Source organism: Tiliqua scincoides, chromosome 4 (genome assembly GCF_035046505.1).
Source record: "Tiliqua scincoides isolate rTilSci1 chromosome 4, rTilSci1.hap2, whole genome shotgun sequence".
NCBI lineage: Eukaryota > Metazoa > Chordata > Lepidosauria > Squamata > Scincidae > Tiliqua > Tiliqua scincoides.
The window spans coordinates 74,876,785-74,891,874 of record NC_089824.1 but is presented as its reverse complement, the minus strand read 5'-3'; the positions used below and the strand labels follow the sequence as shown (position 1 = coordinate 74,891,874).

The window sequence follows — 15,090 nt, the reverse complement described above, 5'->3', positions numbered from 1 at the left end:
AGATTATAGAAATGTAAAGCTATAGAAATTGTCTTCAAATAACTGATAATTTTTCTCCAACAGTTACATCCAACACTATAAAATTTTACACAATGAAGATTGTGTAATACTTCTGAAAGAGTTAGAAATAACAGGCACAGAGGACAGGATATAATTTTCAGTTCAGGGCAAAATTCAACTCTCCTGAGTTCAGAAGGTTTCAGGATGACTTTTTTAAAAGATCACATCCTTAAATAATCTTCTAAATAATGTTCTTAATCACATTTTAAAAAAAGTTGTGTGCAGGGCAGCAGAAGGGCCACCAGACACTCATAAGAACATAAGAACAGCCCCACTGGATCAGGCCATAGGCCCATCTAGTCCAGCTTCCTGTATCTCACAGTGGCCCACCAAATGCCCCAGGGAGCACACCACATAACAAGAGACCTCATCCTGGTGCCCTCCCCTACATCTGGCATTCTGACTTAACCAATTTCTAAAATCAGGAGGTTGCGCATACACATCATGGCTTGTACCCCATAATGGATTTTTCCTCCAGAAACTTGTCCAATCCCCTTTTAAAGGCGTCTAGGCTAGACGCCAGCACCACATCCTGTGGCAAGGAGTTCCACAGACCGACCACACGCTGAGTAAAGAAATATTTTCTTTTGTCTGTCCTAACCCGCCCAACACTCAATTTTAGTGGATGTCCCCTGGTTCTGGTATTATGTGAGAGTGTAAAGAGCATCTCCCTATCCACTCTGTCCATTCCCTGCATAATTTTGTATGTCTCAATCATGTCCCCCCTCAAGCGTCTCTTTTCTAGGCTGAAGAGGCCCAAATGCCGTAGCCTTTCCTCATAAGGAAGGTGCCCCAGCCCCGTAATCATCTTAGTCGCTCTCTTTTGCACCTTTTCCATTTCCACTATGTCTTTTTTGAGATACGACGACCAGAACTGGACACAATACTCCAGGTGTGGCCTTACCATCGATTTGTACAACGGCATTATAATACTAGCCGTTTTGTTCTCAATACCCTTCCTAATGATCCCAAGCATAGAATTGGCCTTCTTCACTGCCGCCGCACATTGGGTCGACACTTTCATCGACCTGTCCACCACCACCCCAAGGTCTCTCTCCTGATCTGTCACAGACAGCTCAGAACCCATCAGCCTATATCTAAAATTTTGATTTTTTGCCCCAATGTGCATGACTTTACACTTACTGACATTGAAGCGCATCTGCCATTTTGCTGCCCATTCTGCCAGTCTGGAGAGATCCTTCTGGAGCTCCTCACAATCACTTCTGGTCTTTACCACTCGGAAAAGTTTGGTGTCGTCTGCAAACTTAGCCACTTCACTGCTCAACCCTGTCTCCAGGTCATTTATGAAGAGGTTGAAAAGCACCGGTCCCAGGACAGATCCTTGGGGCACACTGCTTTTCACCTCTCTCCATTGTGAAAATTGCCCATTGACACCCACTCTCTGCTTCCTGGCCTCCAACCAGTTCTCAATCCACGAGAGGACCTGTCCTCTAATTCCCTGACAGTGGAGTTTTTTCAGTAGCCTTTGGTGAGGGACCGTGTCAAACGCCTTCTGAAAGTCCAGATATATAATGTCCATGGGTTCTCCCGCATCCACATGCCTGTTGACCTTTTCAAAGAATTCTATAAGGTTCGTGAGGCAAGACTTACCCTTACAGAAGCCATGCTGACTCTCCCTCAGCAAGGCCTGTTCGTCTATGTGTTTTGAGATCCTATCTTTGATGAGGCATTCCACCATCTTACCCGGTATGGATGTTAGGCTGACCGGCCTATAGTTTCCCGGGTCCCCCCTCTTTCCCTTTTTAAAAATAGGCGTGACATTTGCTATCCTCCAATCTTCTGGCACCGTGGCCGTTTTGAGGGACAAGTTGCATACCTTAGTCAAGAGATCTGCAATTTCATTCTTCAATTCCTTAATAATCCTTGGGTGGATGCCATCAGGGCCCGGTGACTTATTGATCTTTAATTTATCAATGAAGTCTGAAACATCTTCTCTTTTAACCTCTATCTGACTTAACTCCTCGGTCAGGAGGGGCCGTTTGGGCAGCGGTATCTGCCCGAGGTCTTCTGCCGTGAAGACAGATGCAAAGAACTCATTTAATTTCTCTGCCATCTCTAAGTCTCCTTTTATCTCCCCTTTCCCTCCCTCACCATCCAGAGGGCCAACCGCTTCTCTGGCAGGTTTCCTGCTTCTAACATATTTGAAGAAGCTTTTATTATTCCCCTTAATGTTGCTGGCCATGCGTTCCTCATAGTCTCTCTTGGCCTCCCATATCACCTTCTTACATTTCTTTTGCCACAGTTTATGTTCCTTTTTATTCTCTTCATTAGGGCAAGACTTCCATTTACGGAAGGAAGCTTCCTTGCCCTTCACAGCCTCTCTAACTTGGCTGGTTAGCCATGCGGGCACCCTCCTGGATTTAGTGGAACCCTTCTTTCTTTGCGGTATACACCTCTGCTGGGCCTCTATTACTGTTGTTTTAAGCAGCCTCCATGCACTCTGGAGAGATTGGACTCTTTTTACCCTCCCTTTCAACCTCCTAACCAGCCTCCTCATTTGAGGGAAGTCCGCCCGTCGGAAGTCAAGGGTTTTTGTTAGAGATTTGCCTGGTATTCTTCCCCCAACGTGCACGTCAAAATGGATCGCAGCATGATCACTGTTCCCCAATGGCTCAGTAACGTTTACATCTCTAACCAGGTCCTGCGTACTGCACAATATTAAATCCAGAGTCACCTGTCCTCTGGTGGGCTCCGTGACTAGCTGATCTAAGCCACAGTCATTTAGCACGTCAAGAAATCCGGTTTCCTTATCGTGACCAGAACACAAATTGACCCAGTCAATATGAGAATAATTGAAGTCCTCCATGATTACAACCCTGTCCCTCCTTGTCACCTCCCTGATCTGTTTCCTCATTTCAAGGTCCCCATCCGATTTCTGGTCTGGAGGACGATAGCACGCCCCCAGTATTACATCGCTGCACAAGCCTGGTAATTTAACCCACAGAGATTCTACGGTGGAGTCGGACCCACCTTCAATCTCTACTTTGCTGGATTCTATCCCTTCCTTAACATAAAGGGCCACCCCACCTCCAACACGCCCCTGCCTGTCCCTCCTGTAGAGTTTATAGCCCGGGATTGCGGTATCCCACTGATTCTCCGCATTCCACCAGGTTTCCGTTATGCCCACTATGTCAATATTTTCCCTTGTCACCAGACATTCCAGTTCTCCCACCTTTGCTCGTAGACTTCGGGCATTCGCATAAAAGCATTTATACACGGAATGCCCCAGGATGGGCTGCTTATTCGCTCCTTTGTCCCCGCATCCTCTCATTGTGCCAAACCGTCTATCACATCCCTTCACCCTACCTTTCCCAATTTCTTCTCCTACCCTGCCTTTGTCTTGTTGTTCTCTAACCTCCCCATCCTCATCCCATAGGGATGAGGAGTCCCGAACCGGATGCCCCTCGGCTCCTGTCGGCCTTCCCCCAGGGATCAGTTTAAAAGCTGCTCTGCCACCTTTTTAATGTTATGCGCCAGCAGTCTGGTTCCATCTATAAGTCCATCTGGACTCGTCTATAAGTCAACACCACAGATAAGTTGAGGGTAGGTTTTGAGCAAAAAATTTCACGGAATTTTCTATGACCCTTGGATAAGTCAGGGGTTAAACTTAAGGGGGTTTCTGACTATAATGTCGACTGATTTTACCCAAGGCCAGATCCTGAAAAATAACTTACTACTAATTGTTACCCAAAAACTGTACAGTCTCTAATTTATTAAAAACATAGTAAAAGATCATAAGATACATTTTTATTCTTTAAAAATTCTGGTCTTCACCACCTTTTTGTAAACACTATCCGTGCACTGTAAACAACATACCAGAAGAACAGTGGTTCCCAGTCTGGGATTCATGTATTCCCAGGGGCACTGAACAGGACCTTTAGGAGTACTTGAAAAAGAATGGCAGGTCCTGCTCCAGAATGCTTTGCAGGGCCAGCAAGGCAGAAAGGAAGGTAGCTAGTTGGCTATGAAAGCCCCACCAATAGCTAGTTTTTGGTCATCAATTCATGATTGAACCAGTGATTGAAAATCAGCACAGTAAAAAAGCTGAAACATAATATGGAAAGTGATCAATCACACAGAATTTCTCAGCATACTTCTGGTGCAAAACAGTGCATTATCTGTTCTTCAAACAGATAAAAAGAGAAAACACTGTGATAAATACATGAAGTCTGGGCTTTCATATGGAGGAGATGAGGGCTTGTATTACTAATTACAAACATTTTGCATTAATATGAAGGGTACAATTTATGGAAATGGGCTGCGAAGGGATATGCAAGTGAAAAAGATTAGGAGCCTCTGCAGGAGATCCATGAAACAAATCCACCTTTAAGGTGTTTGGTGTGTTAAGCCATAACACATAAGCCATAACACTCTACATAAAACATACAACCCATAATGTTACTTAACAGAGTGTGCAATTTAATTCGCAGTAGAAAGATGCAGCTGCATATATTTACAACCCTTTTTACTCAGAGGTAGACCCACTGCTTTCCATGGGTGTTATTCTTAAGTAATGGTGCACTGAATTGTAGCCTGGGACTTTGCTTCAAATGGAAAGGAGGATCCCATTCTAGTGCTGAAAAAAACAGATCTCTGCTAAATGCTAGTCTTTGCAAAACAGAACCAGGCTGCAATATCATTTGCAAAATGGAACAGAGGAGAATAAAAGGTTAACTTTGGTTGGAATTTCCCATCAAAGTTACTATAGAAACTAATTTCTTCATTGCTTCTAATGACCAGCTTGAGCAAGAAACTAAACTTGTCAGAGTTGAAAAGCTCTGCCTTCTGATTGACTCGGAGATAAGACAAAGTGATAATTGGAGCTTGATTACTTGGCAAAAATTTTATGTACTATAGGCGAGTATCTACGGCACTTCTGAGTATCTACAGTACTTCTGGGGGTTGGCAGACCCTGGTTAACCTAAAACTGTTTTGACCCTCTCACTCTGGAGGAAAGAATATATCACTAACCTGCTAGGAACCATATACTTCTGCAAATACATTAAGACCAAAGATAATTCTTTAATCTTTAGTTGAAAATTAAGAGCACAATCTGGTCAACAAGTAATTTAGGTGCTTAGAATTCTAATGAGTGAGAATAGAGTATGCTTAACTTTTCCACTAAAATTAATTAGCTGCCTAGTGCTAATTAATGTCCTAAGTCAGTTATGCATGAAACCATGAGATATAAAATAACTTACTGAATCACATTTCTGGCACCGAGGATGTTTTTATATTGTGTGCATGAATGCTTATATCTGAGATGAATTACCATAGATACTCGCCTATAAGGTGATAAATTTGTGCCTTATTGTTGACTGCCGCCGCCGCCGGACCAACAGAGAGCAGGGAGTACTTGGGGAATGACCTGTGCTGCCCACTCTCAAGCACGCGACTGCGGCCAGCAGGAAGGGAGGCGCCTGGGAGCACCTGGCAGGGAGTGAGCAGTGCAGGACAATCCTCATGCGCTCCTGCCCCTGCAGGTGGCAGGACTGTGGCGGGGTGTGTATGTGGAGGGCTCTGAGAAGGTGTGGGGGGAGCACCAGCAGGCAGGCCGTCCCCCCATGCTCTGCCTCCTCCGAGGCTCCAGGCGCGGACCAGCAGGGTGCAGGCTGGTGGGAGGCGCAGCTCCCAATCCTCCTACCAAGTACCCCCCGGGTGCAAATGGCCCCGTCGCCCCCTCCATCCGCAGGGTGACTGTGGAGATAAGACGAGGGGGGGTGATTCTCCCGTGAGTTTGGGGCACAAATTAATCGCCTTATAGGCGAGTATCTACGGTAATTCATCTCAGATATAATTATTCATGCACACAATATAAAAACATCCTCAGTGCCAGAAATGTGATCTCAAATAAAGTAATTGTATAATAAAGTCATTAAATTACATCTGGTGGTAAAAACCGAGTTCCAAGCGTTTGTCCTATCCAAGATTTGGAAAGTGCGTATTCAAAATAATTCTGCTAAGAAATTTTTAAAACTTACTTTTTTAACATTTCTTCTTTTTTCTTATACTGGTCACTTCCTTTGTCAAATGGAAACCCACTGAACTGGCCCACATTTTTCTTCAATGAAGCAACCTAAGAAAGGCAAAATGCATTTTATATGAAATGCAAACAGAATCATTCAATTAATTTTAGGTTTTATGACAACTTTAAAGCACTCATGCACAGAGTTGATAAGTGAAGAAACTCTGGCTGTTTAAACCGAGGAGTCTATTTTCATGTACAGGATTTAGTGTTTTAAAGAGATTGAATAACTTCGCTATTCTGAACTGCTGCAGCACTTCCCAATACTATAATTAAGAATTCAGAGTCTCCTTCAGTTCCGATGAGAGGGAGAACTGCTACAGGCTGCATACACTTACATTTCTGAACAACAAATATTATAGTAAGATTGTTTGTTGTAGACAACAGTAGTGAAGAAGCTGTGCAAAGTTAATATAAGTACCCAAGAAATAATTCATGAGACAGTTGTGCATTTAGTACTCAAGACAGGCTTAAGAAGTCTAGACACAAAAATGTTAGGACTCTAATACAGACAGCTTGTGTGTGATGCATTGCCATTATCCCATCAATTCAGCAAAAATCTCAACCAAACAACAGTAAAGTTGCTAGAAAACAAACAAGCAAAAGGTTTAGAGGCCTAAAGCAAGATAGGACTGTGTTTAGAACTGGCAGCACCAGTACAAAGGGGCCCAAAACCCTTCAACAGCAAGATTAAAGAAAAATAAAATCAACTGAAAAATGAATATTCATCCCTCTATCCTAAATATAATAGGTGAAGATCCAACTAACTGATCTCATGAGATAAGATGATCAAAGTGTATGCAAATTTACTTTTCTCAAAATAGCATTCGCCAGCTCCAGAGATGCCACTTGGCTGACCAATTTTTGAAACTGAAGCAAGATGCAAAAGTAGTTTGTGCGTATTCATATGTTCAAAGTAAAACGGGTCAAATATCCCAAGAGGCTTAAGTAAAGTAAATGCCTAAAGGAGATCTATAGAACCATGCCAACTACTGAAAATCTATTCCACTGACTACAGAGAAGCAAATTTTCAACTTGGGAATCCTCACGGCTACAGCCTACAGAAGAGAGGCTATTCTATATGTCAATTTTACACTAACTTGAATGAAGACTATATGTTAAGGTTTCTTACTGTGCCTGGTCTATTGTAGAGAAGTTTGTGCAGATTTCGAAGTTCATCCGTTTTCTTCTTGCTTAAGAAGTACTGTATTCTTTCAATTTCACAAAGTTTTTGACCCTTTCCTGAAAGGGAAAGTGTAGAAGTGTCATCATAGTGAAAAAATATGTCTAAATAATTACTGTATCAAACCTGTCAGGAAGTGACAGAGGGCCTGCTTATAACAGCTGTCAAATATTTAACTGATCATCTGTTAAGAATAGTTATTTTTTTAGTGACAAGGACTGAAAACTTGCATTTTAAAAATCACATTAAAAGATGCAAAGTCTACAAAAGAACACATAATATGCCTTTGCTTAAGAGACAGTCAAGTGGTAAACAGTAAGCTTTATTCATGAATGTAAACATTATGAAGTGATGAGCACAATGCACTGCCACCTCGAAAAGTATTTGTAGGTAGCACCAACATACCACAGAACAAACCTGTGAATGGCTCACAGTCTTAGAATTGATGTATAAGATGTCCTATCACACAGATACTATAAACCAACCCCAGAGCTGGAATGTCAGCTGTACAGATGCCACCCAAGGGGCTTCTATAGGCCCAATTCATGCAGGGGTCCGTTCTGCCTCTCAGCATAGTTTATGGAGCTCGTAAGAGCCACAGAAACAGGGATGTTCATGTACAAGATACATACCAAGCAGTAAGGTGTAGAGAGAAATTTCCTGGCAATCAAAGCAAGGCCAATGAACTCCGACACTCTTTTAAAGGATAGGACTGAGTTTCAACTGCTGCAAATTTAGCATTTGTTTGAAACACCAGAACTGGAGAGATAATTAATGCATGATACACAGTATGTTTAAAATAACTCACCTGGAGTAATGGTAAAAGGTTCCTTTTGTAAAGAGGACACCTGCATGGTCAATCTTTCTACTTTTTTCTTTTCTCTCTTTCCTTCAACAATGAGGCTCTTTTCTGAAAAAGAAAATTAAGAAAGCATATTTTTATCAAAATTTAGAAAACAGGTTATTTTATCACACAGCAAAAAAGGAGGAAATGTGCATAGTTCATACAGCTCCTAAAGACATTAATCCAGCCTGATTATTATTATTATTAACAGTATTTATATACCGCTTTTCAACTAAAAGTTCACAAAGCGGTTTACAGAGAAAAATCAAATAATTCACACTTTAAAGATTTAAAGTTCTTGGGTCGGCGCAAGGCCCAGGAGGATTGCAACCGTGCCATAAGGCACTTTTGCGCCTCCTTGAGAGTCGGCGTGGATCCTAGTCCACATACCCAAGCAGCAGCTTCAAGTTTCTCCGCTCTCCTTAGACTTGTACCACCTCAGGAGGTGCACAAATCTGAGGAGACCCATAGGGGCTGCGGTGGCTTACCCAGGGGTTAGGGGAAGAGTTTCCCCTTACCTTTGGTTGAGCCACTTTGCAGCCCTATCTTGCGCTGCATACAGTGCAAACCTCTTGGCTTTCCTGTTCCACAGCAAGATAGGATTGCACTGCACAAAATACACAAACTCTGAGAGAAGTGTTTTACTTCAAGGGCACAATCCATCCTCTCCCATTGTTATCATACTTGATTGCACACGTGTCTCTTATACACATATGCACTTAGTTATATAGTTATCCAAGGAATTACTTGGATACTACGGGAAACTCTCTCTCCTGCTGTGACAAGCCAGGCAAGCCATTCAATAAAGTGGGCACAGATTAATATCAAACCTGCAAGCACATGTAACTTTGGACCATTGGTCTGGAGCTGCAAAACATCACTGTAAAAGGCAAACAGCCAAGAGAAGTGTATAAAAGACACATATTAACATATGGATTGAACTTTTAACAAAAGTCCAAAAAAAAAAACACAACAAAACAGCCATGGTGCAGAGGGAGAAGCAGGAGCAGTACCAGCTCATCAAAATGCTCTTAAATAATCCAATGGTGTGCATGAAAATTGCCAAATTCAGATGCTCTTAAAGGTCACATCTCCATTAAATACTAAGATTTCAACAAGTTGTTTTTCAAAGATTAAAACCATTGGCTTGATAAGTTATCTGAAGAACTACTGTCTTCCACACAATCCAACCCACACCCTTGAGAGAAATTATGGATGCTGCCAAGCTTGGAGGCGAGGAGGATGATGGCTAATGGAAGGGCTTTCTTGGTGGCAGCACCTAGTCTGTGGAATGCCTTTCCTGGGAATCTGTAAACTGCCTCATCCTTTATGGTATTCTGGCAGGGTCTCAAGGAATGCTTATCGTCAGATTTCTCCTCAGACTTTAATCCAAGGCAGTTTACATAGGCAGGCTCTTCTAAACCCCTGTAGGGATTTTTATAATAGAATAGTTATAATCTTTCATAGAACTCCTCATTCCAGCTGGATTCCTTCCAGGTCTGGCCTCTCTCTGGCTGCTCTGTCTCCCATGCTCAACTTGATAGCAACCCCTCTCTGCTACTGAGTGTCAGCTCGTCAGTATATCATCATGTTGTCAGTTCTCAGATACTTCCGGTTGTTTCAAAATGACAGCCTCAGATCTTCAGGCATACAAGGCGGCAGCTCTACCATTGAGCCAGACCTCCAGCCTCCTGCATTTTTTATGCATTTTAATTTTTTTTACACCATTCTGTAAGCTGCTCTGAGTTACCTATTAGGATAAGAAAAGCAGGATGTAAATCTTGCAAATAGATAAAAAACAACTTTAATTACAAATGGGGAGTCACAAAACTATGCATCCTAAATATTTAAGAAAATCCCACAAAATTCAGCATAAAATTCACATGAATTCGTCATCCCTCCTATATAAAAAAGTTGTTTACAATTCCATCACTTATATAGTATCACTGCCTACTGTGTTACTTGTCTTCTCCTTTTCAATTAACTGCCCTCCTACCTTTTTCTGCACCTGAAATGCAGAAATACTCTACACAGCTACCTGTAACTTAAATATTTTGTCTCCCTTTCTCTAGTACCCTTATCCACTAAAAACATGTTTTCTTGCTCATCTGCACATGTTTTCCTTCCAATTAAAAGTGTACATGGATTGTGCTCAGTAAGCACACAGTACTATACTTGTTTCTTGGAAAGAAAACATCACTAAACAGAAAGAAGTCTGATCCAAACAGAAGCTTTGACAAACTGCAAAAGCCTCAAGCATTTAATGAAGCAGTGAATTTGAGAAATTGGCTACATATCCACCAGCAACTTTCTGTTACCAGAAGGAAACAGGTAAAAAGAATACGAATGTTTTCTCAAACACAGTTTTATAAAATCTCCAGTAACAGAGCAATCCTTTACTTTTATAAAACAAGGACTGTGCATATATCTTGTTACAGCATCCTGAAAGTTGGACGCCTTGCTGTGTGCATGGCCCCCTGACCTAGGCCCTTATGTTTAGAACAAGTTCTAGTGTTCCTCTATGTGGTTGTACACTTGCCTTTTTCTTCTTCCTCCTCCTCCTCCTCTTCATCACTCTCTTCAGCTTTGTTTTCAGTTTCCAGTTCTCTTTTTTCTGTTTGCTCAGCAGAAAGTGCATCGTCTTTTTCAGAAACAGAAGACATGGCTGGTTCTGTTGCATGGGAATATAGGAAAAAATAAATATTGACGGAGCCATACCGCAATTAACAAGCAAAAATGGGCCAATCAATCTTTTGTAGCACAAGAATTGTAGATTTATTAGACAGTGCTCAGTTACTATACACTGGCAATTTACATGATAAAGACTGGTGTGAATATTACACAAGCACAGTATTTTTTAATCTTAAATACTGACTTCATTAGATAAAAGTTAATAAACACTCTGCTGCTAGAAGAGTAGGAAAGCAACAAATGCAAAATGATTTGCAAAAGATAGAATAAGCAATTGCTTGTTCCAAAGCGTTATTTGATACAAGCACACTACGAACAGCATCTATCCTCTGCTATTCTGCATGGACTCAGGTCTCTTTTGAAGTCAGTGTTTTTGTTAAGTTTTTAAAGCAATTTCAATTGTCATCTTTAGATGCAACATGTACAAGAGTCAAGTTCCTGTTTTCCACATAGCTACCCATTCCTTCCTCATGGTTTTGTCACTTTTTCATGTCAATGATGACCTGCTACTCCCCTTAGCGATACAGGTGGACCTTGGTATCCACTGATTTGGTATCCACTGATCTGACTCACCACTGTTACCAAGGTCCACCTTTAAATGCCTTGTAAGGGGGGAAAAAAGCACCAAAATCCAACTTCCCATGTTCATGCTGTCATGAGAGCCAGGGTGGTGCAGTGGTTTGGGAGGTGAATTTAGGCCTGGAAGATCCAGGTTCAAATCCCCCCTCAGCCACAAAGCTCCCTGGGTGACCTTGGGTCAGTCACTTTCTCTCAGCCTCACCTACCTCACAGGCTTGTTGTGAGGACAAGAAGGAGGGAAGCAGCTGTGTACAGTGCCCTGAGCTCTTTGGAAGAAGGGCGGTATAAAAATGTGAAAAATAAATAAAATAATCATTATTTCATCCCACTAGATTCCATTATTCACGTCTGCTAGTGCTTGTATGTGCACTATACCAAATTCTGGGAAAACAATGGAGGAGCAAGAAACCTGAAACTGGGTCTTTAAAGTTATTTTTCCACTGATTTGGTATCCACTAGGTGTTCTAGAACGGAACCACTGTGGATAATGAGGTATGACCTGTATTATTTTTAAATCCCAATATCCCTTATCAAAATCCCTCTGCGCCCGCAGGTGTAGACACGCAACATTTAGGTGCTACCTAATGTTGGGAGGGTGGGCAGAAATGGGTTAAAAATAAATATATAACCCCAAATTCTGCAATGTGTAAATGCTGGGTTCAGGTAAAAGCAAACAAGTTGAACAAAACAAATTTGCATACACTTTACATACATTTTGATCATACAATTTGTAATTCAGAGACAATTGCTGAGTGATTTAAGAGTGGAACAAACAACTTATGGTGGGAAGATTAAGGGCACAACCTTAACTTGCACCAGTACAGCCAGGCCGCACAGCCTCCACTGTATCCACTGCAGGTTGGGAGGCTGCTGGAGGTCACTGCTGGATATTTTTCCCTTTACCCCATGTCAAGCCCCAGCCTGCCCTATAGGGCTACTTGGATCTGCACCAGCTATCTAGCTAGCGCAAATTTGAGCAGCCTGTTTAAGGCTGCCAGGCCTGGGAGTGGGGGTTAAGATACACATTGCGCTGCTGATCTCACCGCCCCCCATCCAATCCTCCACAGTTCTGCCCTCCCTGTCCAGAAACTCCTCCTCCCCACCCCCAGAACATCCTCCCACCATCCTCTCCAACCCCTATGCCACCTGACACAAATTCATCTTTTTGGCTGGTGCAGGGACATGATCTTAATGGCATGTTTGCAACACTCCTGAGCATAAGTGAACATTTGGATTGGGCTTTTAGAACATCAAAAGTTTCTCTCTAACTTCCCCCAGATTGGAATCTTTTCCCTTAGATCAGAGGTGGGCAAAATTAAACATTATCCAAAGGGGGGGGGGGGAAGAGGAACACAAAACTGAAATCAAACCACTCCTGTCTTTAGTAGTACAAAACTACTAGAGTGGAGCTAGCAGCAATGGACAGTTTTGAATGCCTCCTCACCTTGAATCATCCCTGTTACTCAGGACTGACATGAGAATAAAAGCAAATATAAACTGTAAACATGCTGATTGTGATTCAACCAGAGTTGAGCACTTCTGATGGCCATTATGTCAATGAGTGGGATAAGCTTTTACCACTGAAATTTAGTTAGCCCCGGAAATACTTTTATTTTGGAAAATTCTGAGCAGATGACATCAATTCTGCAGTAACAGAATTCCTAGGATTAGTTAAATAGTAGGATTATCAGGCCCCAAAGTTCACAATGCAGATGCTATTTAGCAATGGTGTAATCTGAAAGTGGAATGACTACTTTCTCTAGCGAAAGAGAAAGTAGCCATTCAACTTTCAGCTTACACCATTGCTAAATTGCCACCTGTAGTAGGGAATATGTCACTCTCTCCTCAGTACCCTTGGATTCATTTGGGCTCTGCAGAGAATCAGGCCACATTTGACATCTTGCATTTCCTTGGCCTTTTATTCTAGTGTGCAACATTTTTTTCACACACACACACATGCACATAAATCCAACAGTTTATGACACCACTTTGTGCAGCTGCTTAAGTGTATGTCAAATGCGCTGATGCCTCTTTTAAGAGGCATCACAATACCACTGTTTTTGCTACAACACAGTAGTAAGAACTACTGTTTTGCTTTTGTTTTGCTATTTCTTTGAAATGAAAGCTTTTAGAAAGCAATACAGAACTCTTAACATAAGAGCCCTGCTGGATCAGGCCAAAGGCCCATCTAGTCCAGCTTCCTGTATCTCACAGTGGCCCTCCAGATGCTTCAGGGAGCACTCAAGACAACAGGAGACCCACATCCTGGTGCCTTCCCTTGCATCTGACATTCTGAGGCAACCTATTTCTGAAACCAGGAGGTTGCACATCATTACTTGTAACCTGTGATGGACTTTTCTAAATGAATCTGTCCAATCCCCCTAAAAGGAATCCAAGCCAGGTGCCATTATTGCATCCGGAAGCAGGGAGTTCCACAGACTAACTGCACACTGGGGAAAGAATATCTTCCTCCATCAACCTGCCCCATCCCCTTTTAAAGCCAACCAGGCCAGGCGCCATTATCGCATCCTGTGGCAGGGGGTTCCACAGACTACACGCTGGGTAAAGAATATCTTTCTCCATCGACCTGTCCAACCCCCCTCGAAAGTTACCCAGGCTAGGAGCCATCACCGCACCCAGTGGCAGGGAGTTCCACAGGCCAACCACACACTGGGTAGAGAGATATTTTCCTCGCTCTGTCCCAACCGTGCACCGGGTCTTCAGGCTGAACGTGCACACACCCCCAGACTGATTTCAGGGGCTGGCTGGCCCGGCCCCCTTTCCAAGGGAATGAGCGGGGCGCTGGGGCTCCCCGAGCTCCCTCGCGGGCTGCTCCAGGACCACGAGTTCTGGCGGGAAAGGGCGCTCGCCGCGCGTGAGGCGTCAGGCCTGGAGCCGGGAGGGGCGCGCGCGAGCGAGCGAGCGGGGAAGCCGCCAGGGACGGGAGAGGGCGGGAGCTGCTGCTGCTGCCGCCGCCGCCTCTCGCGCTCTCCCTCAGAACGCGGCGCGTGCCGCGGACGGTTGGCGTGACCCCGACTCCAGGGGTCAGCTCCGGCCCGTCGCAACCACCGCTTCTTTGCGACCGTTTACCGACGACGAGAGGAGCGCCACACCCACCTTCTTGCCGGGCAGACACCTCAGGCGCCTCCAGGGGGGTCCGCCGCGGCCCCTCCGTCGGGAAAGGAGACCGGCGAGGGGGCGGGGCCGGGCGCGATCTCGGCCTCACGCGCGCCACTCGGGCTCGGAGAAAAATCAACAACGTTTCAAAATGGCGGGTTGTCAAAGGAGAAGAAGGAAGCGGGAAACAGCTGACCAATCAGCGCGCGGAACGTCACCGTGTGAGTCGGGTTTTGGAGGGTGATGGACAGGAAGGCAGGAGGGGGCAGTTGAGAGTGAAAGGGAGTGAGATCGGGAGGACGCCGTGCGGAGCATGCGCAAGACGGCTCGGCGCTCTCGGCCAGGCGTCCGCAGCTGGAAGGGAAAAGCCCCTCTTCATCAATCACCGATGCAATCGATCGGCTCTTGGACACTCTGAGTTCCTCTTGTGAGCTCCACTTGTGCCCAAGTGTGCACTGTGGCTTATTAGTGTAATGACAGTTTATAAGTGTAGGATACTAATTATATAATATTAGTATAATAATTATAATTGTATATATAAGTTGTGATTATTTATATATGTGATTAATT

The 15,090-nt window shown here is 43.7% G+C and overlaps 1 protein-coding gene across 5 annotated transcripts in view; it reads right to left on the bottom strand.

The window, feature by feature from the left end:
• Window positions 1-14,688, bottom strand: part of DEK (DEK proto-oncogene) — a 41,321-nt gene extending 26,633 nt beyond the window's left edge. The window contains exons 1-5 of one of the 5 annotated variants that reach the window (XM_066622967.1): window positions 14,521-14,688; window positions 10,673-10,804; window positions 8,098-8,199; window positions 7,239-7,348; window positions 6,063-6,157 (exon numbers count right to left, since the gene is read on the bottom strand). In XM_066622967.1, coding sequence (XP_066479064.1) covers window positions 6,063-6,157; window positions 7,239-7,348; window positions 8,098-8,199; window positions 10,673-10,796 — 431 coding nt within the window. In that variant the 5' untranslated portion in view covers window positions 10,797-10,804; window positions 14,521-14,688. Of the gene's footprint in view, window positions 1-6,062; window positions 6,158-7,238; window positions 7,349-8,097; window positions 8,200-10,672; window positions 10,805-14,015; window positions 14,385-14,520 lie in introns of those variants that run through there. The other 4 variants (XM_066622964.1, XM_066622968.1, XM_066622966.1 and 1 more) reach the window with 4 other exon arrangements.
• Between the last annotated feature and the right edge of the window lie 402 nt (window positions 14,689-15,090).